Source organism: Oryx dammah, unplaced genomic scaffold (genome assembly GCF_014754425.2).
Source record: "Oryx dammah isolate SB20612 unplaced genomic scaffold, SCBI_Odam_1.1 HiC_scaffold_6, whole genome shotgun sequence".
Classification (NCBI taxonomy): Eukaryota; Metazoa; Chordata; class Mammalia; order Artiodactyla; family Bovidae; genus Oryx; species Oryx dammah.
The window spans coordinates 20835209-20854393 of NW_024070190.1; the positions used below are offsets into that span (position 1 = coordinate 20835209).

Below are 19185 nucleotides of genomic sequence, written 5' to 3' on the forward strand. Positions count from 1 at the left end.
CAATATGGTATTGGTGAAGGAGTAAGCACATAGATCAGTGGAACAGAGAACCCAGAAGCAGATCCACACAAGTACAGTCAACTGATTTTTGACAATAGCACAAAAGCAGTTCAACAAGGAGAGTCTTTAAACATATGGTGCAAAGCAACTAGATATTCATAGAAAAATAATGCACCTTGATCTAAATCTCATATTCTACCAAAAAATTAGCTCAAATAGATCACAGATTTAAATATAAAATATTAGACTATAAATATTTTAACATTTTATAAGAAAAAAATTTCAGTGTCTCGGGCATCAAGAAGAGTTTATACATAACACAAAGAGCACAATCTGTAAAAGAAAAACCCATTAATAAATTGAACTTCATCAAAATTAAAATTTTATGCTCTATAAAAGACTGTCGATAGGATGAAAAAACAAGCTACTGAGGGTAAAAACTCGCAAGCCACATACCTGAAAAAGGACTCATATCAAGAATATAAAAAGTGTATATATTTAATAGTAGAAAAATCCAATCCAGTTAGAAATCCAATTAAAAAAATTATATAAAAGATCTGAAGAGACACTTCAGTGATGATGGCTAATAACCACACAAAAACACAAACACTATTAGCCATTAGGAAAATATAAATTAAAATCACAATGAGATATCAACTACATACCTACTAGAATGGCTAAAATTAAAGTAATACCAACACTAAATGCTAATGAGGATACAGAGAAACCAGATCACTCCTACAATACTGATTAGAATCTAAAATAGCACAGGTGCTCTGATAAACAGTTAGCCACTTTCTTTGAAAACTAAATATACAGATACAATATTACCCAGAAATCACACTATTGGGCATTTATCCCAGAGAAATGAAAAATTTTACATCAACACAAATATTTGCTTTATCTGTAATAGTGAAAAACTGGGAACTACCAAAATGTCTATCAATAGATGAATGGTTAAACAAACTGGAACATCCCTACTATGGAATACTACTTGGCAATAAAGAGCAAATTACTGATAGACACAACTACTTGGATGGGTCTCCAGGGTATTATGCTTGTTGAAATAAGCCAGTCTCAAAAGCTCACACACTATATAATACCATTTATAGAAAATTCTTGAAATGACAAGATTAGAGATATGGAAAATACTGTGGTTTTCAGGGGTTAGGAAAGGCAAGAAGTGGCTATGACTATTAAAAGGCAGCACACAAGGGAGAACTTTGTAGTGGTGCAATAATTCTGTGCCTTAAATACGGCAGTCATTGTAGGAATCTACGCAAGTGATAAAATGCAATAGTACATACTCTAAATGTCAATTTCCTGGTTTTGATACTTTACTACAGTTATATAAAATGTAACTACTGTGAGATACTGGGTGAAAGAAATAGATCTATTTTTGCAACTTCCTATGAATTTATAAGAATTTAAAATAAAAATTAAAAGCATAAATAGAGAAGTAAAAGCAACACACTGTAGATAACATAGCGGAGAATTATTTGAAATGCTAATTATATTGATAGGATCATATTTTCTTGGGGAGAGAAGGGAAATATGTTTAAGGACCTTTTCAACTCTATAAACTAATTTCCACAAAGTTATATATTCCTTTCAGTTATATATAAGACAGTTATATAAGTCATATATATAAGTATATATATATAAAAAACATATATACAAGTTATATATAAGAAAGTTATATATTCCTTTCAGTAGTTAAAAACAACTAAAATAGCTATAAAATATGACTAACTAAATGAGACCAGCCAAGTTCAGAGACAGCAGACATGTGAGCAGCTCCAAGCCAGAGTACTCAGAAACAGCGTGTGCTGGCTCCCCATGATTCCACGTCTACTGGATGTGTTTCTAGAATTTGTAGAGAAGAGTTTAACTTAGAAACTTAGACGATGTACGAATTAATAAGCAAAGGGTGGGAAACTTAATTCTGAGCAAAAAGACAGCATTACCAAAGAAAGAAAAAGTTCCCAGATGAATAGGTCTGTTCTAGCAGTGAGTGCTGGAATATACTACCCCTGAACTAAAGCTGCAGAAGTCACGGCAGCATGAAGGCAGTTTTGAGGGTCAGAAGGCCTAGTCCCCATATCCGGAACACACGTCCACCATCCTCTGGTACAGAAACAAGGCCTATCATCAGATTTACATCTTGCTGTCTCTCCATGAGTATCACAAGCCAAAAACCAGGCAACACCTTTCATTTAATATCCAAAGACTTTAGTGCTGGGATTGACATACAGAAAAAACTAGTCAAAGTTCCCTGAATAAATGGATCTATGGTTTTTTCTATTTTGTTTTTTGGTCAATTCCTGTTACTTAGTTCAGGTTTAAAGCCAAACCCACTGAACTCCATACAGAGCTGGCCCTGTCCAATATGGTTGCTAGCCAACTACGTGGGGCCAAGCACACACGTTTCTGAATTGAAACGTGTTATAAATGTAAAATACACACAAGATGTCACAGACTTAGTACAAAAACAAAAACTGGAATGCAATCTATCTCAATATCTTTGATTACACGTTCAAATGGTACTACCGGGTTAAACAGAATATTTTATTAAAATTAATTTTGCATGTTTCTCCTTTAATTTGGATACTAAAGCATTTATATATATAGGTCACATTATATTTATATTGGAGCACTAACTAGAGGACAGGAAAGCATGTAATTCTTTCTTAGTTGGTGCTTTCTTAGTTAAGCTCTGCCCAGGAAAGAGCCTTTTGCTCATCTGAGTCTACCGTAAATCTTCTGATGACTTTTAAGATGAAATGGTTAACATGAGATGCTTTCTGCTAGAGAAATCACAGTAGACGTGTATAAAGACAAAAAGCAGTAGGAATGCATATGAATATATTATATCCAAGGGAAAAATAAAGTACTTGTAGGAAAACAGGATATCTGACGTACAGCTTAACTGTATGCGTAATACTCAAGTTACACTTTAAACTGGTGGGACAGCACACACATACACACACAAACAAGAACAAAGGAGCATGGAGACATAACACACAAAGAGCCTCTGGACTCGGGGTTGAGAGAAAAGTTCATTTCTCTCAAGATAAAGCCTGAAGAGTCCAAGCAGAAACATTCTTCTGTGAATTCTAACCCTGTGGAACAAGATAAGGAACTGTGGGCCAGATCCTTCAGAATACCTGCCATGCTTTCCTCAGCAGCTGCTTTTTCTTGAAGCAGAGATGAGGACAGACGAGAGTCACCGTGAGCTTAGAGGATGGCGGACTTTTCATTCTAACACTGAAGAGATAAACCTTTTTCTGGTTCATGAAGATTAGTCTGCTTGTGTCTCCCTCTTCTGGGAGAGCTTAGGAAGTCTCCTGGGATGGTCTTCCTTGCTCAGAAGGGGTCTGGGCACGTGGCACTGAAGCGCTGAGCTTTCTTGTGGATGAAATGTCTCCCCCCCCCCCCACACACACACACAACCTGCCCCATTTTGAATCTATACCTGTATCTTAATTTCTCTGGCACCTTTCAAGCTCCAGTCCTACATATTCCAATTCCTCTACCCTTCTGTCCTGTCAGAATCCAAGTTCAAGTGATTAAAATAGAATAAAACCTTTAGCAGTCTTCCTTCCCTAATGAAATTTTTTCTCTCAGTTCTCCCATTTTCTTAACTGACACGCCATCTACCCTGTCATCCACATTTGATAACTTACAGTCATCTTCTTTTCATTCTTCACACCTTTTTCATCTAATCACCTATCAAGACAACAGATTCTGCCTCAGTGATCTCCTCTCCATTCCATCAGAGATCAAAAATCACAAGTTAGCCCTCATCTCCTCATGCCTGGGCTGTTATAATAATCTTCTAACAAATTTTCCTTACCTTCATTATGTTCTCACTGGGACTGATTCAGTCATTCTGGGCCCTGCGCTAAGACACTGAGTACACAGGAAGGAATGAGACCCAGCCCCTGCCTCAAGATGTTCAGCTTCTCCCCTCATATTACTCTTCCTATAGCAAAATATACTAAGTTTGGTCCCTGCTAGAAACTTCCGGATACAGAATTAAGTTGTATGTTCTCAGTTTAATATCTAAGTCTCTCTGTAATTCCATCCAAGTGTAATTCTCCAAATTTCTCTCTTCCTCATAATGTTCTAAATGTAATCATTACTACTACCAATCACCAATAACTACTCTAAAACATGGCAAAGTACAGTAACTGATTTTTAAAAACAGAGAGGTTACCAACCAATCCACAAGTTACAGAGTTTTAACAGTAGAATAAATGTCATCTGCTTGGTAAATTTTTATTTAATCCATGCCCAGGTAATCCTTCTGAGAAAGATAACAAGCAGCCTGTGGTGCTCAGTGATCTCATAATCTCACAGAGTACCACAGTTATCCCAGGACCATGGTAACATGAAACAAAATAAGGTCACTTCATAATCATGCCTAAGTACAGATAAAGCAAGGTTATACCGTGTCCTACAGGAAATACTCTAGACTTTTCTACCTTCCGTTAGAATTTAATCTCAGCAAACTCTGGCTTCCTTAGATCTTCCCTTAAACCACCCAAGAAAAGCTGAAATATTGTAAAAGATTCTTTCTGGCACATGCTGGAGATCATTCTTCATGGTGTGTGTTCTTCCTGGCCACAAGAAGTAATCCACCCACCCTGTTTCACAGGTATATAACAGGTGGGCTTTGGCTGAAGGTCACTGGCACTTTACTGCTCTGAATCATCAGGGTAGCTACATTTGCTGAGAAATTTCAGGACTAGGTATTATTTTCTGCTATGTCAGGAATGTCAGCGTCATTTTCCAAACGAAGCTTCCAAGCATAATACTAAAGAGACATTCTCTAGGAAGAAAATTTTAGTTACATATGACATTTTTAAAAAAAGGAATTTTCTAAAACATCTGGAAAAATGTTTTTGTAATTACCTAAGAAAAAGAAAAGCTAGAATGTTCCAACAAATGAAACCCTAATAAATTAGCACTCTGCTAACACAAACTAAAAGAGGAGCAACTTTTATCATCTCTTATTATCTCTTATGGAAGCTGATTAATTTCTTCTAAAAGACAGATTTAATCAAGCTGCTTCTTAGAAAGTTAGCAAGATCATGCATTTCTCACTACCTCACATTAAATTCTTTTTAAAAAAAAAAAGGGAAAAAAACCCTTTATTTATTTGGCTGTATAGTTGTGGTCTTAGCTGTGGCACATGGGATCTTTCATTGCAGCACACAGACTTTTTAACTGTATCACCCGGCCAGCCTCTACAGCACACAGGCTTAGCTGCTCCTCGGCATGTGGGATCTTAGTTCCCCTACCAGGGATTAACCCCTGTCCTCTGCATTGCAAGGTGGATTTTTAACCACTGGACCACCCAGGAAGTTCCTAACATTAAACTGTAAAAATAAAATCTATGTCCTGCCCTCACGGTATGAAATATTTCCCAGCAATGGAAAACACTGGTGCTGTCCTTTCTTTGTTTTCTACCTGCTGTGCACACAAACTTTTCTTCTTTCAGTGGATATTTTTAAGCAAACTTACTATTTTAGTTCTGGAATTTGGTATTAGAGAACATAAATTTAAATATCCTTAAATTTGTGATCAGATAAGTCGCCTAGTCAAGGCTATGGTTTTTCCAGTAGTCATGTATGGATGTTGAGAGTTGGACTGTGAAGAAAGCTGAGCGCCAAAGAATTGATGCTTTTGAACTGTGGTGTTGGAAAAGACTCTTGAGAGTCCCTTGGACTGCAAGGAGATCCAACCAATCCATTCTGAAGATCAGCCCTGGGATTTCTTTGGAAGGAATGATGCTAAAGCTGAAACTGCAGTACTTTGGCCACCTCATGGGAAGAGTTGACTCACTGGGAAAGACCCTGATGCTGGGAGGGATTGGGGGCAGGAGGAGAAGGGGACGACCGAGGATGAGATGGCTGGATGGCATCACCGACTCGACGGACATGGGTGTGGGTGAATTCTGGGAGTTGGTGATGGACAGGGAGGCCTGGCGTGCTGCGATTCATGGGGTCGCAAAGAGTCGGACACAACTGAGCAACTGAACTGAACTGAAGTCACTCAACTGCTATAATATCTAAATTTCATTTGTCCCTAGCCTTGAAAAATAATTCCATTTTTTCAATTATTAGCTTCAGGTGCTTTTGCTTATAAAATCTAGTGTAAAAGGCATATATAATAGAATTTTTGGTGTGTTGTCAATGCACAAATGCATGACAGAATGCTGTCTTGGTTCAAAGATGGTTCCTATCAACATTTAGCTCACTGAAACATAGGTCATATTTAATGTTCAATGTCTAGTACTGATTAAACATTATTGCACGACCACATCATAAATATCACATGTTTATACAGCAAAGTATGTATGTATATATACACATAAGGCAATATATTTTTTTCACTTAAAATACTTTTTCCAGGGGCATATTTTAAAATAAGCAATAGTGAATATAAATAAATAATTTGGCAAAGAAATAAATCCCTTAATTCCCTTTAGAAATATATATTAACACTAATGGAACATCTCTCCAATTGGGAGAAAGTGGCACATCTATGTTTAAAATCAGGACATTAACCTTACATAAAAATGCCCATAATGCTGCCCACTTCCAAATCAGAAAGGCATTTTTCTGATCAAAGAAAAAGGACTTAGGAAAACTAAGTCCTTAAGAAAACTAAGTACTCAAGCCAAATCTTTCAGCTACATTAATCCTCACATTTAACATTTCACCTTATATCCTCAGCAAGAGAAAAAAAGGATCAGAGTTCTTTACTAGCACATAAATCATGACTGTAAGAGCTAGGTAAATTCTGTCTCCTTTTGGAATTATGGACAATCAATAGGCTTTTTTTGTGGTATGTCTGTTATAAATTTTCCTGATTATTTTCTATTTTATAAACAGCTGAAGTAGGAACTTAGTTGTCAATGACATTTTAAAATATATGAATGATCCAATAAATCTGAGGCATAAGCACAAAGGACTACAGATGATGTTGACCATATTTCAATATTAAATTTATATAAAATTTATTCATATCTATTAAATATGCTATAAGGTGGATTAATTCAGTACTAGAAACTAAGTTCAACAGAGCATTTAAAATTTATATTAAAAGCATCTTTTTCCATTCCTTTGCTACATCTAATTGTTCAGTTACTCAGTCGTGTCCAAATCTTTGCAACCCCTTGGGCTGCATGCAGCATGCCTGGCTTCCCTATCTTTCACCATCTCGTGGAACTTGCTCAAAACCATGTCCATTGAGTCAGTGATTCCATCCAACCTTGCCGTCCTCTGTCATCTCCTTCTCCTCCTGTCTTCAATCCTTCCCAGTATCAGGGTCTTTTTCAATTAGTCAGCTCTTCGCCTCAGGTAGCCAAAATTCTGGAGTTTTAGCTTCAGCATCGGTCCTTCCAATGAATATTCAGGGTTGACTTCCTGTAGGATGGGCTGGTTTGATCTCCTTGCAGTCCAAGGGACCCTCGAGTGTCTTCTTCAACACCACCGTTCAAAAGCATCAATTCTTCGGCACTCAGCCTTCATTATGGTCCAACTCTCACATCCATACATGACTACTGGAAAAACCATAGCTTTCACTATACATACCTTTAAAGGCAAAGTAATGTCTCTGCTTTTTAATATGTTGTCTGGGTTGGTCATAGCTTTTCTTCCAAGGAGCAAGCATCTTAATTTCATGGCTTCAGTCACCATCTGCAGTGATTTTAGAGCCCCCCAAAATAATGTCTGTCACTGTTTCCATTGTTTCCCCATCTATTTGCCATGAAGTGATAGTACCAGACGCCATGATCTCAGTTTTTTGAATGTTAAGCCTTAAGCCAGCTTTTCACTCTCCTCTTTCACCTTCATCAAGAGGCCCTTTAGTTCCTCTTCATTTTCTGCCATAAGGGTGGTGTCATCTGCGTATCTGAGGTTATTGATATTTCTCCCGGAAGTCTTGATTCCAGCTTGTGCTTCATCCAACCCAGCATTTCACATGATATACACTCTGCATATTAAGTTTAATAAGCAGGGTGACAACACACAGCCTTGACGTACTCCTTTTCCAATTCTGAACGAGCCTGTTGTTTCATGTCCGGTTCTAATTATTGCTTCTTGACCTGCATACAGATTTCTCAGGAGGCAGGTAAGGTGATCCAGTATTCCCATGTCATAAAGAATTTTCCACGGTTTGTTATGATCCACACAAAGGCTTGAGCGTAATCAACGAAGCAGTACGTATCTTTCTGTAATTCTCTTGCTTTTTCTATGACCCAACGGATGTTGGCAATTTGATATCTGATTCCTCTGCCTTTTCTAAATCCAGCTTGTACATCTGGAAGTTCTTGGTTCACATACTGTTTAAGCCTAGTTTTTTTTCTTAGTAAGAATTCTTAAAATATGGGAGAAAACTAGTATCAGGTCAAACTGTTCATGATCTAAGTTTTAACTGATAGGCAGCTTTACTACTGATACTGATAAAACACTACACTCAATTTTCAGAGTAATCCAGGTTGGGTCATTATATGAATCCTTTGGGTCCATCTTATAATCCCTTCTTTGAGACTAAAGGGCAAAATATTAAGTTCTGATGTGTGAGTCTAGAAATGTATTCTGGTATTGTGGCTTCTATAGTTAAGATGTTTGAACAAATACTTTATAAAAGTATATATCATGAAAATTTAGAATTTACTTAATGTGCAAACTAACAGATTCTTCAAATACCGACGCTACATGCTTCTAAAATGATACTGCAGGACTTCCCTGTTGGTCCAGTGGTTAAGAATCTGCCTGCCAGTGCAGGTGAGATGGGTTCAGTCCCTAGTCTGGGAAGATTTCGCACGCCTCAGGGCAACTGAGCCCATGGGCCCCAACTACTGAGCCCAAGCTCCAGAATCCACGCTCCACAACAAGAGAAGCTACAACAGTGAGAAGGCACATACTGCAACTAGAGAGCAGCCCGCACTCACCACAACTACAGAAAGCTTGCGTGCAGCAACAAAGACCCAGTGCAGTCATAAATAAACAGAGTAGCATTTTAAAAATGACATTGAAAATACATTAAAAAAACTTAACTCAGTCCAATAAATGTTCTTATAAATGCTATTTATAAGACCATGTTTGCACATGGACAGTAATATTTAAAAGTAAGTTTCATTAAGTTTTTATGTCTAAAGTGAATCCTTCTTTCTCACATAACCACCATTTTCCTGCATATTCCTAGTCTTCCAAGTATTTTTGGGTGAATGATTAGATACCTTTCATGTTTTTATTCTTCTCGCCACATTATCCATTTCACCATTTTATCTGAGTATTCCATCCCTCAGATGAGAACATCTGGTCAGAAACTGACTTATCCACTCTTCTTCTGAAGGTACCATCTTCTCCTACAACTCATTATTACCTCTTTCTCTCTTTTTTCCACTACCTAAATATGAACTCCATTTTTGTTTAAATTGTCCTTCATTTTTTATAAAAATTGCCTTCACTGACTTCCCTGTTACTTATTGCTCCAGGCAACCCACTCCAGTATTCTTGCCTGCAGAATCCGCATGGACAGAGGAGCCTCGCAGGCTACAGTCCATGGTGTCACAATGAGTCGGACACAACTGAGCAATGATGCACAGCAGTTTTCCCATATCCATCTGGGTCTACTTCATCAGTAACTCTAGAGATGTTCTGTCCAATATCTCCTAGCCATATGTGGCTATTTATATTTAAATTAATTACAATTAAATATTTCTTAAAATCCTCTTCTGCAGTCACACTAGCCACATTTTCAAGTATTCAACAGTCACATTCAGCTAGTGGCAACTGCACTAGATAGCAAGGACATTCTACGGAAGAGTGCTAACGCAGAAGAGTCTCTCATTCTGAATTCTAGAACTCCTCTCTATCTACTGACATCTTTTGCTTTCTGTGGTTCAACCACCCTATTTACTCTTTTCACTAAGTTCGACTCTTTTATCTAGACTTTCCCAATCCTTTGAACCTTACAGCACTTTCAACACTTTAATTACATCACCTTGCCAGTTCCTTTAATAAGCACTTTGTGGAAGAATGGAAGATGGATGAATCTTTCTTTGTCTTTGTGTTTTCTTCCCCAGTTCCACACTTCAAGAGGCTAATAACTGAGATAGGAAGGGCTTAGCAAACCTTTGCTGAAATTATTAGCATCGCACTTTATACAGACCACACAAAAAGTAACTACTTATTAAATGAAAAGAAAGTATTTTATAAACTTTAAAGGCCTATAAGTTTAAAAAAAATCAGACTGTTGATTAATTAACCATTATAATTCCCTGTTCATTTATGTTACTAGGATTCCACAGATTAAAATAAGGCAAAAGCAGGCTCAAGGCTGGCTTATCAGGCATTCTCTTACCAAGAAGTACTTATTACTTGGCACCATACCATAGGATAATAATGACTGATAGCCATGATGGCTCTCTGGCTCAGGCATATCCTGAACTGACTTCAGAAAGTATATTTTAGCACTTAATATCTTTTGAAATGCAATATTTTTGAAAAAAATGAAGAAGCACAGAATGCATGGTCATTTTCTATCATTTAAAAGAAACCATTCCTTACTCTATGCCTAAAACATAACCTTTACTTGTCTGTATCTTAATACATTCATGCTTCTTAACAGCCTCAACATTTGGGTAATTATAATAAAAGAATGTATTTGAAAAATCTCAACAAATAAAAAGAATATGCTACATAGTATATTTTCAGAGTCATATGCCACTGAAGAGGGAAGACTGTATTTTGGACTTCTTTTTCTTATAGGCAAGGGGAAACACCACTCTCATAAACACATGCAATGAGTGGGAGACTAGACACTCAAATAAAATGACCTACAGTACGCAGAATGGAAAAGCTATTAAAGCACATTCATTCATATAAGACACAGAATAGAAACTTTAGAAAGCACAGAAACAACTGGGAGACAAGAAAAATCCACTTACCTTAAAAAAATTTTTTGACAGTCATGGCAGATGCAAAATTATTAGAGCAAAAGCAGTAAAACAAAACATCAAAATAGAAAATGACAAGAAAAGAGGATAAGAGCATGTGTTACTTACAGGAATTCTTCTCCAGGGTGTTTGGGTATATTTATCAGCATATGTACATTTTTCCTCTTTAGATTTTTGATGGCAGTTACACCGAGTTGCCTAAACAAAAACACAAATTTTTACATTAAAAATTTGTATATGTAAAATTAGTGTAATTTTACATATACACTTATACATACAAACAAAACAATTAGGGTCTCTCTTAGGTTAAAATAAAAGGAAAACGTCAAAATCTACTCAATAGTCTCCCATCTTATCCACAGACTAGGTTTTGTTCACCCACCAAGGCAAAATTTTAAATAGTCAAAACTACCCTTGGCAATCTCATACCATGAAACACACTACCTATGGTTTTATGTATATAAAAATACATGTATATAGATACATATTCTATATACAGCAATATATAAGCATATAAAGAACATAATTGCAAAACTAAATATTTCCCTAAAATGGTACTGCAATCACTGCACCCAGGTCTCTTACTCATTTTTGATGGAACTCAGATATTAAATACCACCAGTCCTCCAGAAAAGTTGTCTCTTCACTTGTGCAATGCATTTAAAAGCCTCTTTAAAGATGTGTTAACTTTATTGGACTGGAATATTTTAAAGGATTTCTGTCCTTTGACAAAATCCATCTGACCATCTCAGTTTGTAAATAAATTCTCTTCTCATAACTTCACTCAGAACATACTCATTCAGTCATTTACACAACACAAAGTAACACGCCTATTGTGTAAACTATGGTCTCTCAAATAAACATCAAACTTTTTTAAAAAATGAAAAGAATGATAATGAGAATTTCTCCTTAGTGTGAAGCTGAAACACAGCTGTATTATTCATCAAACAACCTCACTGGAGGTCAATATACTTTTTATAGGAAAACCTGTTACAAATTCTTGATTATTTCATCAAGCTAAAATGATACATCTCTACTTCTAAAATATTTACCAATATTCAAATTTTTTCTTAATTGTAATCAACTCATTACAAGTTCCACAATCAAAATCTAGTCAAAACAAAAACCTCTGTAATACAGACATGTTTCCTATTCTTTGTATTATGTACATATTTTCCATTCCAAAACATGGGACAATCACTGAAATGAAATTCAATATATAAGCAGGTCAACTTAGATCTCTTGGAATTCAATAGGACTTAACTTTTAACATATATGGGAGGCATGAAAGCAGAAAAAAAAAACAAACATTTATCTTAATGCAAGCACATTACTTATTTTATCTTGACTACTGCAATTCCAGAAACAATTTCCGTTCTGCAGCCTATGTGCTAACTAACATATGTAGGACAATAACTGGCAAATATTTGAATTTTCCATAATTCGGAAAATGTAGCTTTTAGGGACATTTCAATAGGCAGATAACAGCTACTCTTATCATTCCCTCTCCATCTGTGTTCTTTACTGCTGACAGATTCTTTCAGATGCTCACCTTCTATGTGGCCCCATATTTCAGGAAGTATGTATCGTCTCTTGACTCAATGACAGATTTTGATTAGTCTGAACCAATCTGATTAATCCTACTCCCCAATGCTTAAGGGACAAAGAACCCAAATCTAACCAATAAAACATGAGACACTTCTGGGTTATTTCTAAGACAGTGTTCTTAATTTTAAAAATGGATATGCTAAAGAAAAACAGGTGCTTTTCCTACTTTGGGGGACCAAGGCGTGAGTATATGACACAGAGTTACCACAAACATCTTGTGACCGTGAAAGTACATGCAAGAATCCAAGAGGATTTCAGAAAAGTCATGCGAGAACTTTACCATTACCCACATGACCAATTAAGAAACCATGAAAACAGACAGGCCAATACACTTTCTTGTTATTTAAGTTTATAAACATTCTTATTTTCAAGTCACTTTAGTCAGACTTTTACTTAAAACATCACTAGACAGGCACTGATTCACTAGGATGGATGATTTGGAGCAAATCATCAAATAAGAGTTATTATTTATCATGTATCCATGGGCCAATTATAGCATTAAGGACTTTACATACGTAGTTCATTTAGTTTATAATACAACACTATATGGTCGGCATTATTTTACTATCCCCACACACAGAAGAGGCTTAAAAGAAATTAAGTAGCTTCCCTAAGAGAGTATGGCTACTAAGTTCAGAGCCAGGATTTGAACCTAGGTCTATGCAGCTTCAGTCTGGTCATGGCTTCTCAAATACTCAACTACACAGCCAGCCTACTTAAGCTGAATTCCACTTTCTATGTCTCTACAAAGAAGATTCTACACCAGTACTTTCATAGGATTACTCTGAGGACTCAAATATATCTAAATTAATTATTATTTAACTGCAGTATACTGAGGTGAAAATATACAAACATTCTAAACATTTGGAATAAGGTTTAAATAGAAGCCTCTATACTTTTTGGCTTAATTTTTGGAGCACTGCAATATGATTTTATATCTGCATATTCCTCATAAAATAAGAATTTAACATATTATATTGTCAATGTATTTTTTTAAGTTTACATATAAACAGAGGTTAGAGTACCTATTTCTGAAAAAAGATTAAAAGTATAACAAGCTAGAAATGGAAAAGGACTTTGAAATCACCTAGAAAAACCTCTACATTTTTGATAAAGAAAGCACTAGAGTGACAGAAACTGCCAATGTCATTCAGCTACTTAATACGAACAAGAAAAGTTCTCTAATTCTTATTCCATGGCTCCTCTGATGACATTCTGCTATTTTTAAGAAAACTAACTAAGGGATATAAAGAAAGAAAAAGACTAAAAAGAGACAGGCAATTTTAATTTTGGTAATTTGAAAAGTGCAGTTGCATATTTCTGCTTTCAATGGTTTATATCCTTTTAAATTCTTGATTTGAACAAGAGACTTTCTAGACCATAACTAAAGATAGGTGATAGGCTCTTCTGAAATAAATAATATCTAAATTTAATATATCAAATACAGACAATTTCACATATCAATAAAGAGTAATGTTTTTGCTTGTGTTTTTCTTTCTTTCTTTAGGATTCTCTTAAATATTTCTAAAACATTTCTAAACGTTATTTGTAAGGTGAGATATTCTTCAGGATAACTGACCCAGTCTCTTTAATAAGGGAGTACAATGGGAAAAAAAAAGAATGATTCTAAAGTAAAAGAAACTTAGGGGATATAACTTGATGCAATGTATAAACATACGAGATATTTTCAGAACTGGAGAAATCAGAATATGGACTGAATGTTAGAAAATATTTTTAAATTACTGTTAACTAGTTAAAGGTAATATTATAAATGAGAAAAGAATATTTTTTAAAGGGCATACTGAAGTTAAAAGAATTATTAAAACTTCTCAGCATAAAAAGCTGTATTTTTCATTATTTATTAATCATAGATTTTTTCATAATTATTTGTCTTAGATTTACTTTTTTAATTTTAATATTGAAACTCCCAACCTTTTATATACAGTATTACTATGCCATTTTACTTTACCTAAATTTCCCTTATGTAAAGAAATTAAAGAATTTTACTTTAAATCCTCAACAAAGCTCTCTACATGAGATAATGCCATTTCCATTTATTATTATATTAATATTTATAACATTTAGTTGAATTTCTGTCACCTTAGTTTTGCTATTTTTAGATATCTTTGATATTTCTCTATGTCCTCTTTTACTTTTATCTTTCGTAAGATACATTATTCTAATAGTAGTTACCTTAGAGCAGTCCACAAACATTTTGTCTAAGTATATGACAAGAATAATTTTAGATACTTATTTGTAGATAAATAACTCAGTACTTCTTCAGTATACCCTTTATCTCTTTCCTGAAATATATTTTATCTAAATACTTACAAAAATAGCAACTTAAACTTTTAGTTAAAAATAATTTTTATTTCAAAAATGTTTTAATTTATAAATTAAATAAATTTAACATTCAAATGATATACAATGACATATGATTAAATAATGAGCCTTAAGTTTTCTCCCATTAGTAGTTGGGAAGATTATCCGATTGAATCTCTCTAAAGGTGGGTTTCCATTTAACCATTCATTCATTTTAATCTTTACTTCTTTATTCCTGAGTTATTTTAAAATTTCTCTCTCAAGTACTTGGGATGCATCATTAAATAATTTTACAAAGATAAATGTGTAGCATATTTTTCAATACATTAAAGGTCAGAGAATGTACCTCTGTATATTAAAAAAAAGGGGTTTAGCTACAGAATATGAGAGTCATAATCTTTTTTTCTAAAATCACTAGATACAAGTTTTGTGCTCTATAATATATTTCTGCAAAATCTGAAGTTTAATTTCTTAAAGCTACCTTTTCTTTTCCCTGAAAATTGGCTACACTGATTGGGTTTGTGTTTAGCTGTATTTTTTTAATTGAAGGATAATTGCTTTGCAGAATTTTGTTGTTTTCTGTCAAACCTCAACATGAATCAGCCATAGGTATACATACATCCCCTCCCTTTTGAATCTTCCTCCCATCTCCCGCCACATCCCACACCTCTAGACTGATACTGATACAAAGCACCCATTTGAGTTTCCTGAGCCATCCAGCAAATTCCTGTTGGCTATCTTATTTTACATATGGTAATGGAAGTTTCCATGTTACTCTTCCACACATCTCACCCCCTCCTCCCCTCTCCCCATGTCCATAAGTCTATTCTCTATGTCTGTTTTCTCCACTGCTGACCTGTGAATAAATTCTTCAGTACCATTTTTCTAGATTCCATATGTATGCATTAGAATATGATATTTATATCTTTCTTTCTGACTCACTTCACTCTGTATAATAGGTGCTAGCTTCATTACCTCATCAAAACTGACTCAAGTGCATTCCTTTTTATGGCTGAGTAATATTCCATTTTGTATATGTACCACCACTTCTTTACCATTCATCTGTCGATGGACATCTAGGTTGCTTCCATGTTCTAGCTATTGGCAATAGTGCTGCAATGAACAATGGAATACATGTGCCTTTTTCAATTTTGGTTTCCTCAGGGTATATGCCCAGGAGTTAATCGCTGGGTCATATGGTGGTTTTATTCCTACTTTGATAAGGAATCTCCATAGAGTCTTCCAAAGTGGCTGTATCAATTTACATTCCCACCAACAGTGCAAGAGCATTCCCTTTTCTCCACACCCTCTCCAGCATTTATTGTGTCTAGATTTTTTGATGATGGCCATTCTGACTGCTGTGAGGTGATACCTCATTGTAGTTTTGATGTTCATTTCTCTAATGATAAGTGATGTTGAGCATCTTTTCATGTGTTTGTTAGCCATTTGCATGTCTTCTTTGGAGAAACGTCTGTTGAGGTCTTTTTCCCACTTTTTGATTGGGTTGTTTGTTTTTCTGGTATTGAGTTGTATGAGCTGCTTGAACATTTTGGAAATAAATCCTTTGTCACTTGTCTCATTTGCTATTATATTCTCCCATTCAGAGGGTTGTCCTTTCACCTTGCTTATAGTTTCCTTTGCTGTGCAAAAGCTTTTAAGTTTAGTCAGGTCCCACTTGTTTGCTTTTCTTTTTATTTCCATTACTATAGGAGGTGAGTCATAGAGGATCTTGCTTTAATTAATGTCATTAGTGTTGTGCCTATACTTTCCTCTAAGAGTTTTATAGTTTCCAGTTTTACATTTAGATCTTTAATCCATTTTGAGTTTATCTTCATGTATGGTGTTAGGAAGTGTTCTAATTTCATTTTTTTACATGTAGTTGTCCAGTTTTTCCAGCACCATTTATTGAAGAGGCTGTCTTTGCCCCATTGTATATTCTTGCCTCCTTTGTCAAAAATAACATACCATAGGTGCATGGGTTTATTTCTGGGCTTTCAATCTGGTTCCACTGGTCTATATTTCTGTTTTTGTGCCAGTACCATACTGTCTTGAAGACTGCAGCTTTGTAGTATAATCTAAAGTCAGGAAGATTGATTCCTCCAGCTCCATTCTTCTTTCTCAAGACTGCTTTGGCTATTCAGGGTCTTTTGAGTTTCCATATGAATTGTAAAATTTGTTATTCTAGTTCTGTGAAAAATACCACTGATAATTTGATAGATATAGCACTGAATCTGTAGACTGCATTTGGTAGCATAGTCATTTTCACAATATTGATTCTTCCTACCCAGGAACATGGAATATCCCTCCATCTGTTTATGCTGTCTTTGATTTCTTTCATTAGTGTATTATAATTTTCTCTGTACAGTTCTTCTGTCTCCTTCAGTTCAGTTCAGTTGCTCAGTTGTGTCTGACTCTTTGCGACCCCATGAATTGCAGCACGCCAGGCCTCCCTGTCTATCACCAACTCCGGGAGTTCACTCAAACTCATCTCCATCAAGTCCGTGATGCCATCCAGCCATTTCATCCTTTGTCGTCCCTTTCTCCTCCTGCCTCCGATCCCTCCCAGTATCAGAGTCTTTTCCAATGAGAAAATTCTTCGCATAAGGTGGCCAAAGTATTGGAGTTTCAGCTTTAGCATCAGTCCTTCCAAAGAACGCCTAGGACTGATCTCCTTTAGAAGGGACTGGTTGGATCTCCTTGCAGTCCAAGGGACTCTCAAGAGTCTTCTCCAACATCACAGCTCAAAAGCATCAATTCTTCGGTGCTCTGCTTTCTTCACAGTCCAATTTCCCATCCATACATGACACTGGAAAAACCATAGCTTTGACTAGACAGATCTTTGTTGGCAAAGTAACGTCTCTGCTTTTGAATATGCTATCTAGGTTGGTCATAACTTTCCTTGCAAGGAGTAGGCGTCTTTTAATGTCATGGCTGCAATCAACATCTGCAGTGATTTTGGAGGCCAAAAAAATAAAAGTGTGACACTGTTTCCACTGTTTCCCCATCTATTTCCTATGAAGTGATGGGACCAGATGCCATGATCTTCATTTTCTGAATGTTGAGCTTTAAGCCAACTTTTTCACTCTCCTCTTTCACTTTCAGTGAGAGCTTTTCTAGTTCCTCTTCACTTTCTGCCAGAAGGGTGGTGTCATCTGCATATCTGAGGTTATTGATATTTCTCCTGGCAATCCTCATTCCAGCTTGTGCTTCATTCAGCCCAGCGTTTCTCATGATGTACACTGCATAGAAGTTAAATAAACAGAGTGACAATATACAGCCTTGACATACTCCTTTTCCTATTTGGAACCAGTCTGTTGTTCCATGTCCAGTTCAAACTGTTGCTTCCTGACCTGCATATAGGTTTCTCAAGACACAGGTCAGGTGGTCTGGTATTCCCATCTCTTTCAGAATTTTCCACAGTTTATTGTGATCCACACAGTCAAAGGCTTTGGCATAGTCAATAAAGCAGATGTAGATGTTTTCTGGAACTCTTTTGCTTTTTCAATGATCCAGCAGATGTTGGCAATTTGACCTCTGGTTCCTCTGCCTTTTCTAAAACCAGCTTGAACATCTGTAAGTTCACGGTTCATGTACTGATGAAGCCCGGATTGGAGAATTTTGAGCATTACTTTACTAGCATGTGAGATGAGGGCAATTGTGCGGTAGTTTGAGCATTCTTTGGCATTACCTTTCTTTGGGACTGGAAGGAAAACTGACTTTTTCCAGTCCTGTGGCCACTGCTGAGTTTTCCAAATTTGCTGGCATACTGAGTGTAGCACTTTCATGGCATCATCTTTCAGGATTTGAAATAGCTCCACTGGAATTCCATCACCTCCACTAGCTTTGTTCGTAGTGATGCTTTCTAAGGCCCACTTGACTTCACATTTCAGGATGTCTGGCTCTAGGTGAGTGATCACACCATCGTGATTATCTTGGTTGTGAAGATCTTTTTTGTACAGTTCTTCTGCATATTCTTGCCACCTCTTCTTAGTATCTTCTGCTTCTGTTAGGTCTATACCATTTCTGTCCTTTATCGAGCCCACCTTTGCATGAAATGTTCCCTTGGTATCTCTAGTTTTCTTAAAGAGATCCCTAGTCTTTCCCATTCTGTTGTTTTCCTCTCTGTTGCTTTCTTATCTCTCCTTGCTATTCTTTGGAACTCTGCATTCAGATGCTTATATCTTTCATTTTCTCCTTTGCTTTTCATTTCTTTTCTTTTCACAGCTATTTGTAAGGCCTCCTCAGAGAGCCATTTTGCTTCTTTGAATTTCTTTTCCATG

General features: G+C 36.0%; 1 protein-coding gene across 10 annotated transcripts in view; it reads right to left on the reverse strand.

The window, feature by feature from the left end:
* The window catches only part of CCSER2 (coiled-coil serine rich protein 2), a 164105-nt gene that overhangs the window by 22847 nt on the left and 122073 nt on the right, over nt 1-19185 (reverse strand). For 8 of the 10 annotated variants that reach the window (XR_005721375.1, XR_005721374.1, XM_040242557.1 and 5 more), the window contains one exon: nt 11084-11173. Coding sequence is in view for 8 of the 10 variants with exons in the window: in XM_040242557.1 (XP_040098491.1) it covers nt 11084-11173 (90 nt within the window). In the remaining 2 variants the exon portion in view is untranslated. Of the gene's footprint in view, nt 1-2144; nt 2239-2294; nt 4835-11083; nt 11174-19185 lie in introns of those variants that run through there. The other 2 variants (XM_040242562.1, XM_040242561.1) reach the window with 2 other exon arrangements.